The following is a 13771-nucleotide window of genomic DNA, read 5'->3' on the forward strand; positions in this document are numbered from 1 at the left end:
AGAGGAATCCAAAGAGGACCACACCAAGACACATCATAATTAAAATGCCAAGGGCAAAAGACAAAGAGAGAATCTTAAAAGTAGCAAGAGAAAAACAGTTAGTTACCTACAAGGGAGTACCCATACAACTGTCAGCTGATGTCTCAACAGAAACTATGCAGGCCAGAAGGGAGTGGCAAGAAATATTCAAAGTGATGAATAGCAAAAACCTAAAACCAAGATTACTCTACCCAGCAAAGCTTTCATTTAGAATTGAAGGTCAGATAAAGAGCTTCATAGACAAGAAAAAGTTAAAGGTGTTTATCACCACCAAACCAGTATTACATAAAATGCTGAAGGGTATTCTTTAAGAAGAGGAAGAAGAAGAAAAAGGTAAAGATAAAAAATTATGAATAATAAAGTGACAACAAATACATATCTATCAACAAGTGAATCTAAAAATCAAATGAATAAAAAAATCTGATGAACAGAATAAACTGGTGAATGGAATAGAATCGGGGGCATGAAAATGGAATAGACTGATTATTCTCAGAGGGGAGGGGGTGTGGAGAGTGGGGGAATAGATTAGACAAAGATCTTATATGCATGTATGCATTACCTATGGATACAGACAATAGGGTGGCGAGGGCTGGGTAGGGTGGGAACTGGGTGGAGGGAGCTATGGGGGGGAAAAAGAGGGACATCTGCAATAATCTCAACAATAAAGATAAAACAATGTTAGTAAGATTGTTGATTATTTGGCAAAGCTGATCAAGAAAAATAAAAATACATATAAAACAGAATGAAAGAATGGATAAGTACTTCAGAGAGAACAATTATCAAGAAATAAAGAATATTGTAATTACTGCAAAATAGTATAATATGTTTGAAAACCTAGATGAAATGGATAATTTTCTGGCAAAGTATACAGGATGGGGAAAAAGTAGGTTTACAGTTGTATGTGAAACACAGAGTTTATTTTTATCTTATTATTTATTAATTAATGTATTATTTTCCATATGAACAACTATAAACCTATTTTTGTCCCACATTTGTACAATTTCAATATTGAAGTAAGAATAAAAGATGCTGAATATATCTGGGACTATGGATTTCACAATTTCAGTGCATTCAAGAAATAGTAATAATAAAACTACATTTACTTGTGCCAAGCACTGTGCTAAGCCCTTGAGTGGAAAACGTGGCCATTGATGACTGGGTCAGAGCTGATTATATGCATTTCTGATTAGGTCTAAAAGAATATTTTCAAAAGATATAAAATGAAATACTAATGAATAAGAAATTCATTGTGTCATGGCTTAACAGTGTTTTCATAGTGTTACATAAATTAATTGTACATTTTATATTTGTTGGTTCTTGGACGTAATGACATGTGGCAATATGCAAAGACTTCAATCCACGTGCCAAGACTTTCACCAAATATCCGTCATTCCTTTTTCCTTCAGTAACTAGGCCATCCTTCTCTTCTCCCTCAATGTTAAGCTGGGTGCACTGAAACCAAGTAAAGACTACAGTTCCCAGCATCCCTTGAAGTCAGATGAGATCATATGACCACATTTGGCCAGTGTCTGTGCTGGAAGTGATGGATGGTGAAACTTCTAGGTTGGTCCCCTAAAGGGCAGGGTTCACTCTCTCACTTCTCCTTTTCTTGTGGACTGAAATATGGCAGCCTTCCAAGCTGCCATCTGAGGCAGTGGATGGAGCCATGTTTGAGGTTGTGGAACCACAGACAGAAGAAGCCACTGTACGTGTCACGGCTAATGTGGCAGGAAGCACTAAATACCCAACTGAAGTGTCCTGAGTTTTATTGCTGAAAAAGTGAAGACTTTTCATCTTTCCTAGAAGGCTGGATTTTATCTAGAGTTCATATGTTAATAAGGGTTAATGTGTTATGACATTTACCATCAAAAGCCTAAGAAGCCAAGAAATATGTTTTCTAGGGTAAGCATATTTACCTAAAAAACAATATATATATATAACTATATTCTTCAACTTTGGTTACAGAAAAAAACCCAACTAAGGTTGAAATCATAGCCAACAAGTTGGTATTCTAATAAAAACACAAGCACTTACCCTTAGATCATCCCCAAGTTAAATTATGAAAACTTTAAAAAACTTGATGCTTTGTCAGAGATATGGGAGAAGAATACCTCTAAAATGAAGGTATTCTTCACTTTCTCAATCATTATACAGTGTAGTTATCATGTGTATTTAGTTATACAGTGTATTTATGATGAAATTGGAAAGGCTTTCATGTAATGTGTATGTACCTGTGAGGGTGGGCACATGAGCATATGGGTGGGTGTAAGCGACAGCTAGAACTAGGATTTACAAAAATATATTTCAATGTTTTTATTTACTTAATATTTCTATGGTTTTAAAATAGAGCCTTAGCAAAAAAAATAATAGGGCCTTTTCTTTCCCCTCTACCAAGGAAAGCGTGTTGTTTTATAACATGTTGTTAGGAAATAGGATGTAAGGTTTTATAAAGAGATTCAGTTGGCAAAATTAGAGTTGGGACTCTTCCAAGTTCCCTCATGGAATATAATAAATTCTCCAGAGAGATGACCTCTCACTAAGAGTCAGCTATTGGGCTAGCCTGGAAGACAGCACATGAAGAATTACACCCAAAACACATAAACTTTAATAGGCAAAAACCATGATGAAATGCCAGCAAAGCACTTTATTTCTTATATTAATTCTTATAAAAAAGGAACTTAGTTTTCTTTGCCTCAAAAGGTATGTGTTGCCCTAACCGGTTTGGCTCAATGGCTAGAGCGTTGGCCTGCAGACTGAAGGGTCCCAGGTTCGATTCCCATCAAGGGCATGTATCTTGGTTGCGGGCACATCTCCAGTAGGGGGTGTGCAAGAGACAGCTGATCAATGTTTCTCTCTCATCAATGTTTCTAACTCTCTATCCCTCTCCCTTCCTCTCTGTAAAAAATCAATAAAATATATTTTTTAAAAAGTGTGTGTTTTAGAGCAAAAATTGTAGCAGTTTCATATAAAAAACACAGCCATATCTTATAACTACAATTGTTTTTAGGGAGCATGTTAATATTAGTTATGATAATATTAATCTTGATATTTGCAATGTGTTGGTTCCGGTGCTGAGTACTTTGCATACATTTATGTCAATCTTTTCATCTAACAATTTAGTGAATGAGGCATTATGAGTCCCATTTTCAAGATGGGAAAACTGAGTTACATAGAAATTAATTTGCCCAGGGTCAGACCAATAGTAAATGATAGAGAGAATTCAAAATCAGGTCTGTCTGATTCCAAATCCAATCACTATCACAGAGCTTTATGTTTTGACCAAAAGTCAAATAGAGAGGATCTGAGGAATTCTAGTATATTTAAGCCGAGAAGGGCAATGCTAGATTAGTAAAATATCAGAGGATTCTTTAGGCAATATATAAAATATACACATGGAAGTACATTTATTCAATGCTAAATCTAATCTTTCCAGACATTTAACTGCTCAGATTGTGTTTTCTGCCTACTGGCAGGCAATGGCTCCCATAGACACACATAGAACTTATATGTTTTAGTAATTATCTTCCCTCCTTCAGTGTAAGCTATATAAATGTTTCTATGTTTGTGTTTACTCAAGCACACTTATAGATATTAAAATATCAGCTGATGCTATTCATCTTCTAGAACTTTATCAAAAGGAAGTGCATTATGTGAGCAATAAACATTAGTATGGACTTAGTTTTTTTTTTATTGCTTAAAGTATTACAAAGGGTATTACATATGTCTCCTTTTTCCCCCCACCCTTGACATTCCCCTGGCCTCCCCTACCCCCCAGTGTCTAATGTCCATTGGTTATGCTTATATGCATGCATACAAGTCCTTCAGTTGAGCTCTTACCCACCCCTCCTGCCCCCCAACCCTCCCTGGCCTTCCCGCTGCAGTTTGACAATCTGTTTGAGGCAGTTCTGCCACTGTATATATTATTGTTCAAAAGTTTATAATGGTCTCTATTATCCATGAATGTGTGAGATCATGTGGTATTTTTCCTTCATTGACTGGTTTATTTCACTTAGCATAATGCTCTCCAGTTCCATCCATGCTGTTGCAAATGGTAAGAGTTCCTTCTTTTTTACAGCAGCATAGTATTCCATCGTGTAGATGTACCACAGTTTTCTAATCCATTCATCTACTGATGGGCACTTAGGCTGTTTCCAAATCTTAGCTATGGTGAATTGTGCTGCTATGAACATAGGGGTGCATAGATCCTTTCTGATTGGTGTTTCTGGTTTCTTGGGATATATTCCTAGAAGTGGGATCACAGGGTCAAATGGGAGTTCCATGTTTTGTTTTTTGAGGAAACTCCATACTGTCTTCCATAGTGGCTGCACCAGTCTGCATTCCCACCAGCAGTGCACAAGTGTTCCTTTTTCTCCACATCCTCTCCAGCACTTGTCATTTGTTGATTTGTTGATGATAGCCATTCTGACAGGTGTGAAATGGTACCTCATTGTTGTTTTGATTTGCATCTCTCGGATGATTAGTGACTTTGAGCATGTTTTCATATGTCTCTTGGCTTTCTGAATGTCCTCTTTTGAAAGGTGTCTATTTAGATCCTTTGCCCATTTTTTGATTGGATTGTTTATCTTCCTTTTGTTAAGTTGTATGAGTTCCCTATAAATTTTGGAGATTAGGCCCTTATCAGATATAATGTTGGCAAATATGTTCTCCCATGTAGTGGGCTTTCTTGTTGTTTTGTTGATGGTTTCTTTTGCTGTGCAGAAACTTTTTATTTTGATGTAGTCCCATTTGTTCATTTTCTCTTTAGTTTCAACTGCCCTAGGAGCTGTATCAGTGAAGAAATTGCTTTGGCATATGTCTGAGATTTTGTTGCCTTTGGATTCTTCTAGAATTTTTATGGTTTCCTGTCGTACATTTAAGTCCTTTATCCATTTTGAGTTTATTCTTGTGTATGGTGTAAGTTGGTGGTCTAGTTTCATTTTCTTGCATATATCTGTCCAATTTTCCCAACACCATTTATTGAAGAGACTACCTTGGCTCCATTGTATGTTCTTGCCTCCTTTGTCAAATATTAATTGAGCATATTGGTTCGGGCTAATTTCTGGACTCTCTATTCTATTCCACTGATCTATATGTCTGTTCTTGTGCCAGTACCAGGCAGTTTTGAGAACAGTGGCTTTGTAATACAGCTTGATATCTGGCATTGAGATCCCACCTACTTTGTTCTTTCTCAGGATCGCTGCAGCTATTCGGGGTCTTTTTTTATTCCAGATGAATTTTTGGAGAGTTCGTTCTAGATCTTTGAAGTAGGCCATTGGTATTTTAATGGGAAGTGCGTTGAATTTATAGATTGCTTTGGGTAGTATGGACATTTTAATGATGTTGATTCTACCAATCCAAGAACATGGTATGTTCTTCCATCTCTTTATGTCTGATTGTTTTTTTAGTCTCTCTTTCTGAAAGTTCACTATTGGTGTATAGAAATGACATAGATTTCTTGGGGTTAATTTTGTATCCTGCTACATGTATGGACTTAGTTTTATTGAAAACTGTGTTTCTTTAGAGATAGTTCAAGCTATACCTTGGACTAGAGGACATGGCTGAAAGCTAATAAATTCATATTATAACAGGACAGGCCATTTAAAGCAATTTGATGCTCCCCGAGTACAGTCAAATGACTTTTAACATTATGAAACCTGCCTTGTCTTGCCAAGGACAAATGAATGGCTTGCAACTCAACCAACTGTGCTGTTTCCTATAAGAATTAGCATCTCTCCTCCTAAATCATTAGCTTAGAAAGCTGAAGACAATTTTTTTTGGCAGAAAATTAACTGAGGTTTCAGGTGGTGTCTCTGAATTTCATTGACATGAGAATTAAAGCCACATCTCACAATCAGAACATTATATTAAAAATAAATTTCATAGTTAGGTAAGCATCTATGATAAGATTTATTCATTTTTGTCCTAACATTAGGTAAAAAACACTTTTATCACAGGATTCTGATATTCATCACTAATATTTTGAAAGATTGTTGGTTTTGCTATTGATATTCTTTGGGAAAAAATGTTAATCTTCTCATGACCCATAAACACTTTATATTTCTGTCAAGGAAACATGTGAGAAATAGTCAAAAGATCTGAAACACATTCTATTAATCAGGGGTCTACAGAGATACAGAAACAAGAAGAGATTTACTATAGGAATTGGCTCATGTGGTTATGGGGATCGAGAAGCCCCATGGTTTGCCGTCTACAAGCCGGAGACCCAGTGGAGCTGTGTGATTCAGAGGCCTGAGAACTGGGGCCTGAGAACCAGGAGGCCCGACGCCTGAGGGCAGGAGGAGGACATTTCAGCGCAAGCAGAGAAATAATGCACCCTTCCTCCCCCTGTTTGTTCCTTCTATTCAGTCCTCTCCAAGGAGGATAATAGCACCTGAATTCTTTTTAAAAATATGTTTTTATTAATTTTAGAGAAAGGAAGGGAGAGGGACAGAGAGATAGAAACATCAAAAAGAGAGAAACATCGATCAGCTGCCTCCTGCATGCTCCCCACTGGGAATCAAGTTTGAAACCTAGGCATGTGTACTGATGGGGAATTGAGCCAGCAACCCCTTGGTGCATGGGATCACCAACCAACCAACCGAGTCACACCAGCTGGGGGCCATCTGAATTCTTTACTCAGCCCAATGAACATCTCTTCAAGAGACACTCTCATGGACTCACTCAAAAATACTATTCACAGCTGTCTGTGCCAATCAAGACGATGCATAAAATTAACCATCACACATATGTAACAGGAGTATCAGAAGGAGAGAGAGAGAGAGAGAGAGAGAGAAAATATTTGAAGAGACAAAGATTGAGAATTGTTCCAAAACTTACCAAAGTCTTTAATCCACAGATTTAAGAAATTCAGTATTCCCTAACAGAGGAAAAGATAAAGAAAACCAAATGTAGGCACATTATCATAAAACTGGGAAAAACAAAGACAAAGAAAAAATATTTAAAGCAGTGGGAAAACCCCACAGTATCTTCAAAGCAGCAAAAACTAGACTGATGGTTGACTTTTCAAGAGAAACTACAAAGCCAGTCCAATGGAAATACATTTCTAGAACACTAGAAGAAAAATTACCTGTGAGGAATTCTAGTAAAAATATCTTTCAGAAAGGCAAAATAAAGATATTATCAGACAAAACGAAAGCTGAGATATTGGCACTACAATGAACGTTGAGTAAGTTCTTTAGAAAGAAGACAAATGATTCCAGTCAGAGGAATACAATTGGATGAAGAAAAAAAGCAGCAGAAAGGGTAAATGTATAGATAAGAGTGAAGAAAATTAGCTGTTAAAAACTTGTGGGATTTTTTCATAGCAGCACAATTTACCATAGCTAAGATCTGGAAACAGCCTAAGGGCCCATCAGCAGATGAGTGGATTAAAAACCAGTGGTACATCTACACAATGGAATATTACTCTGCGGTAAAAAAGAAGGAATTCTTACCATTTGCAACAGCATGGATGGAACTGGAGAGCAGTATGCTAAGCGAAATAAGCCAGTCAGAGAAAGATAAATATCACATGATCTCACTCATTTGTGGAATATAATGAACAGCATAAACTGATGAACAAAAAACAGATCCAGAGTCAGAGAAGCATCGATTAGACCATCAAACCTCAGAGGGAGGGTAGGGAAGGGTGGGGGTAAGGGGGAGAGATTAACCAAAGGACTTGTATGAATGCATATAAGCCTAACCAATGGACACAGACACCAGGGGGTTGAGAGCATGAGTGGGGGGTGGGGGGACAGTGGGGGGATAAGAACACATATGTAATACCTTATTCAATAAAGAAAAAAATTGTGGGATTTATAACATGTAGTAGAAAATATATGACACAGGAATAGTGCAAAAGGTGAGAGGGAGTTGATAGGGTTCATTGCAAGGTTTTTTGCTTATCTTAACGGGGGGGAAGCGCATAAGAGAGGCACTATTGAATCGAGGAGCACACTGAAATCTTCAGTATCACTGATGAAAACACACAAGGCTGTGAAACTAAGACGCTCCTAGAGGAAGATAAATGGGATATTTTAAAAGATGCCTGATTGTTCTAAGAGAAGAAAGAAATGAAGAAGTAATGATCAAAGAAAAGTGGGACAAAACGAGACAAATAACAAGATGGTGGACCTAGACCACTTCCACGAAAGAACATGACCTCTCCTTGGAGGAAGGGCTGACTCTAGGACGGAGGCCGAGAGCAGGCAAGAGGGGCCGGACAGACCTCGGTGGTGGATCTGTGTCACGGGCAGGCAGGAGCTCTCTGGAGGAGCTCCCAAAGGCCAAAGCTGGGGCCATCTGAGCAAGGACAGATGAGGGATAAATAAATCTCCATGAGACCACGCTGATATAAATTCAGGGGGAGTCAACAAATCTCTGTCCTGACAATTCCAAACAATTTATAGGCACTCCACCCTCGAGGAGGCGGAGCCCAGTCTCCACTTCTAAAGGAGGGGCTGTGAAAAGGGGAGCAGGAGGGGCAGGGACTTCCTGGGGGAGGAGCCATGAAACAGCACTGGGCCAGTGATCGAGGCTCATCAGCGGTGATAAGCCGTGTTCATGTATGCACCTTGCGGGGGCAGCATCTTACCTCTGCAGTCCTCCACAAACATAACCCCAGTGCAATCGTGGAAAGATGGATCAATCCCAACTATGAGATGTCCTACAAAACTGTCAAGTCTTAAAAATCAGGGAAACTGTAACAACAAGGAGAAGCCTAAGAAAACACAACCAAAGTGGGGTTGAGGGTGAGATCATAGGAGCTAACATTAGGTAAAAAGTAAGAAAATCTGAATTAAATATGAACTTTGGTTGATGTACCAATAGTGGTTCATTAACTATAACAAACTTATTTTAATTAAAGATACTAGTAACAGGGAACACTGGTGCAAAGCTTATGTGAACTCTCCATACAATCTTCTCAACTTTTATTTTTAAAGTTGTGAAGGTCAATGCTTCCGCTCTGACTCCGTCCCCGCCTGCTGCCAGTGGTGGGCGGGCGAATGTTTCACAGCCAACCCTGAGGGTGGAGTGGGAGCCTTCATGCATACCATTTGCCACTTATAATTCCCACCCCGTGGCCAAGTTCAAATGCTCAGTTCCATGTTGAGAAGAGATGCAGTTGGCAGCCAATAGGAGCCTGCCTGTCTCTAGGCCCGAGAAGCCAGGAGTGGCAGGGCAGCCACCACTGACCTTGAGTGTGAACACTGCCAAGCCCATGGAAAGGCACCTGTGCTCTGAAAATCATGACCTCTAGACCCACAGAATTGAATTTTCAGCGACATTTTCCCTGAGTGAGTCCCAGAGAATGGTGGTAAGCTAGGCGGCTCCCATGTCCACTCCTCCGTTCCTGGACCTGTGGGCTCTGCCTGTCAGGGACATGGAGCACATCATGTGGACTGATTCGAGGTGTAGACTGCATCTCAGAGAATGGCTCCTACCTCGCAGAGTCTTATCTCCGAGTCTGTACTGGAAGGTCACTCCGCTGAACTATTGGTAGGACCAGTGGGTCCCTTGGCCATGTGCCCACTGCTGCACTTTTTCTGCCATAAAGGGGTGACCCAGAGGGCCCAGCGCCCCTCTCAGTTTGACTGAACTTTAGACAGGCTCTCAGCCCTCACCTCCCTTTCCTTAGAGCAGTGGTTCTCAACCTTCTGGCCCTTTAATACAGTTCCTCATGTTGTGACCCAACCATAAAATTATTTTCGTTGCTACTTCATAACTGTAATGTTGCTACTGTTATGAATCATAATGTAAATATCTGATATGCAGGATGGTCTTAGGCGACCCCTGTGAAAGGGTCGTTCGACCACCAAAGGGGTCGCAACCCACAGGTTGAGAATCGCTGCCTTAGAGCATTGCTTTAGAAAACGTGTAATTATACATTCTTCCTCTGTCCCTTTGGCATGGAAATGTTTTTAAAAGTTTCTTGAAAGATTTCCACCCCAGGAAAGTCTTCCTTCAGACCTAGAGCCATTCTTCTGGAATGCCATCATCCAGGAAGATAGAGCCCAGTGTCCCAGTCTGTGGGAGTGTAGGGGCCCCACTGTAGGAATGTCACTTAGCAACCACAGATGGCTAATCCCGGGGAAAAACATCTGCAAGCTCAGGAAAAACTCACTGTGTTCGACACAGCCACCGGCCACACTCCCCACGACACCCCACGACAGCTGCAGCCTCGCCTGGGGCTCCCTGCAGCACCTAGAAGCCCTACTGTCCGGCTGCAGCGCAGCGGAGCTCTGGCTCAGCCTGCTCTCCCAGGTTGCCATAGTCTCTTCCTTGACTATTTAACTTTGTTCAGCGCAGTTTTTGCTGTGACCGTGGTCTCCTGGCCACGCTGATACTGTGAGGAACATTCTGTAGGTGTATCTGACACTTTGGATATTGGGGGGAGCTGAGGCGCACAGGGCAGAAAAGTCATATCACACACAGGGTAAGCTGGATCCTGCTCCTCCCATGACAGAATGAGTCTCTTCGTAGTGGAAGGTAGAATTTTATTTATTTTTTACATGCTTCATGCTTTTAATTTTTGTTTTCATGGACCACTAACATATATCTGCAGTTATTTCTATTTTTTACTGGTCAATAAGCATTGTGTTAAAATATATGGACGCATGTACCATAATATCTTAAAGAAGAAGGAAGCCCAACTTGTTGAGATGCCTGAAGTACCTATGTCTGCAGGGAAACAAGCAAGCCAAGCGTCGAGTGATTTCTGAGTTGGAATGATATCTTCAAACCCCAGATGCTGGGCTGGTTCTGCGACCATCAGGAGTGAACCAGATGTGACCTGCTGTGCTCCCACGTTCCCTGGCTTTCTAAGAGCCTGTCTCCTCTTGCTAAAAGGGCTAACAATTCTATTGTGTAATGAAGCAGGTTATTACTAGACTATGTCCATAATATGTTCCGTTTTTGTCCACTCTGAAATAATGTGCTGGTTTCCTCCCAAGTGAACTGTTAAAAAATCAGAAACAGATTAAAAGTCTGGGACCTCTTATTCCCACCCACTCCTTTCCCATCGGGTCATGAGTGAGGGATTCAGTCCATGGAGGGTGTGGTCTGGGCGTCTGGCAGAGAGCTCTGAAAGCCTCCAAGGTTATCATTTCATTGCCATTTTCAGAGTCAGAAACATATGGCTTCTCACAAGAGGAAGTGGGAAGAATGACCTCGGCTCCGCTCAAGCTCTGCCGCCACCTCCAGAGCCACGGGAGCTGCCCTCAGCTGTATGGCAGCTACTTGCCCAGCTAGCAGACCACTATGCTCTGATCGACCTGTGCGCACGCCATTCCCGCCTCCGGACAGCATGGTGGCAGCATGTGCTTCCTCACACAGAACAGCCTCATCCTGAAAAAGCATCTTCCAGGAACCCTTCCCCATAACCTCCTTTTACGTTGCTCCCCGCCCGAGGCAAAAGGGCCTGTGGGATTGGCCAAGTGGGAAGTAAAATGATGTGCACAGTCTTCCTCCGAGAGGAGAGGGGCGCGTTAGCAGTGACCGGCTCTCTGGATCCTCTCTAGACCATTTACTGAACACAAACAGCGCCTTGCCCTTGGTGCGCTTGCAGTCAGCACTCCCCTGTGATTTATATTAAACCCATTTATCCAGCTAAACTTTATTTGTATTGTCGGACTGTTATTCAAAGTATTGGTCGCTTACACCTTGCAATCACACTTTTGGGGAAACTTATTTTTGCTGCGAAACATAACTTTGCTGGTTTTATTGAGTCACGTGTTCATTCATGTGTGCTCTTTCTTTACTTGACCGCGTGTGCGTGTGGGTGGCCAGTGAAAGCTGTAGGCTCTTAGATGATAGAGCCCTGTGGAGGGAGGTTCCTCCGGGCCCAGGCCCTGCACGGTGCTCAGTGATACTAGAAGCTGAGTCTCATGGCGACAGTCAAGCGCCATAGGCTGCTGCAGCAAGAAGGCTTCCCACGGCAGAAAACAATTCGCATTGAAGCCAACCGCACCGGTTTTGTCTGCAGTGAGTACCACGGTCGGCAGGGGCTGCAGGGGGCCGTGGTCACACATTGCATCCAACATGCTGTTAGATTAGATTATAGGCCCTGAAACAATTTCAGATCATTCATTTCTTGGTTCTCAACCACAATATGACACCCCATGTGTGTGTCACAGTGAAGTTGTGGTTCTGGAACAAGTTACTTTCTAACGTTCTGGAGTGGACTCACACCTGTGTCTAAGAGTGACATCATCACTCATTGTGCTCTCTGTGCTGTGGACACCAACCACAGGGAGCGTTTCAGGTTTCCTTTCGCCTTTCGTAAAGCATATCCAACACTCTACGTTGAGGGAGGAAACGTTATCTATTAAATGTGTCTAGCTAAAAGTTATCTATCAAATAGATAAATGCTTACCCACAAATCTGTTAAAGGGGTAGCCAGGTCTTGCTTAACCTCCCTTACTGGGGAGTAAATAGAGGATTGAGGGAGTTAAGAAATTTGCCCAAGATTCCATGAGGATGTAGCAGATAAACAAATTAGGACCCAAGCTCTCCTGGGACGGTCCTGCCTAGATTAGTGGTGGTTATGAGCACAGTTATCAAACCAAGATAAATGTTTCACTCCAACTGGTGGCGTGTTACGAAGAAAATTTCAACAAGAATCAAAATTATTTTAGGCATAATAAATATTTTTCAAGTTAAGGACAGAGCAGAAAAATAAAAATAGCCTATTTTAAATCCATACCTGATTTAAAACATATCTTTGTTGGTCATATACTATGGGCAAGGCCATTGTGCTAAGTGTGGTAGGGTGTTCAGAAATTTGTGACAATAAATTATTTCCAAGAAGGGAAATTGAAAACACTGAAATTCACACTGCAAGGTTACTGTTCCTACAGTCCCCAACAGAGATGGGCAACGAATCGAGCTGTGTCTTAACAAATTTCCCAGGAACAAAAAGTTAAGATTAAAAGAACTTGTAATAAGGTGGACAAAAGTGACTAAAAGTAAACCAATTAAAGTAAATTCAACGTGTTTAAAAAATGTTAGCTATTTTAAACAGTTCGTGTACAGAACTCCCCTCCCCCACCCCAGCAGCTCATAGGTTTCATTAGAAAACAGTTTTCTGTTTTAAGCTGAGACCTGGCTTTATCTGCACTTGGTGGTGTGTCAGCTAATTTGACAACGTGGCCCTTGTTGCGGGCAAATCATTACTAACACTTCTGGTGTCACTACTCAGAAAGGCGCACACAGGTCTAGGCCCGAGAAGCACCCGGGAAGCAGCCAGACAGCTTACAATGTAGAGCACACTCCTAATGAACCCTCCCGCTGTCTTACTCCTACGTACTCTCTCAGGAAGAAAGAGATGTCTGTACAAAGACTTGTGCACAAATATTCATAGCAACTTTATCAGAAATAGTCAAAAGCTGGGAACAACCAAATTGCTCATGGGCAGGTGGATGGAGAGCTGTCACAGGATTAACATGCTGGCTTTCATTTTGTCAGTCAAATCCTGCCAATTCCTAGGTCAGATGAGCGGCAGGACCTGCACGTATAATTCCAGGGTAGAAGTCATGCCACAGGCCTGGGATAGACACGGCCAACGCTGGATGCAAAGGGCAAGTGAGGGCTTCACGCTGTCATTTAAAGAGCATTTTTAGCTTCCTAATTACTTTATTGAACGTTCTACTTCCTTCTTAAGTAAGATTGTTTCTGGTGACAAATGGCTTTCATGAGGAGACTGTCCTTTTCCCTCTGCTGGGGGGGGGGG

At 41.3% G+C, this 13771-nt stretch overlaps 1 protein-coding gene across 1 annotated transcript in view; it reads left to right on the forward strand.

Annotated features, from left to right (window-relative positions):
- Window positions 1–11927: 11927 nt before the first annotated feature.
- The window catches only part of LOC102241807 (tumor necrosis factor receptor superfamily member 19L-like), a 37627-nt gene continuing 35783 nt past the window's right edge, over window positions 11928–13771 (forward strand). The window contains exon 1 of the mRNA XM_014528437.1: window positions 11928–12024. Within this exon, the coding sequence (XP_014383923.1) occupies window positions 11928–12024 (97 nt within the window). The remainder of the gene's footprint in view (window positions 12025–13771) is intronic.

The sequence above is a fragment of the Myotis brandtii genome, unplaced genomic scaffold, assembly GCF_000412655.1.
Source record: "Myotis brandtii unplaced genomic scaffold, ASM41265v1 scaffold634, whole genome shotgun sequence".
NCBI lineage: Eukaryota > Metazoa > Chordata > Mammalia > Chiroptera > Vespertilionidae > Myotis > Myotis brandtii.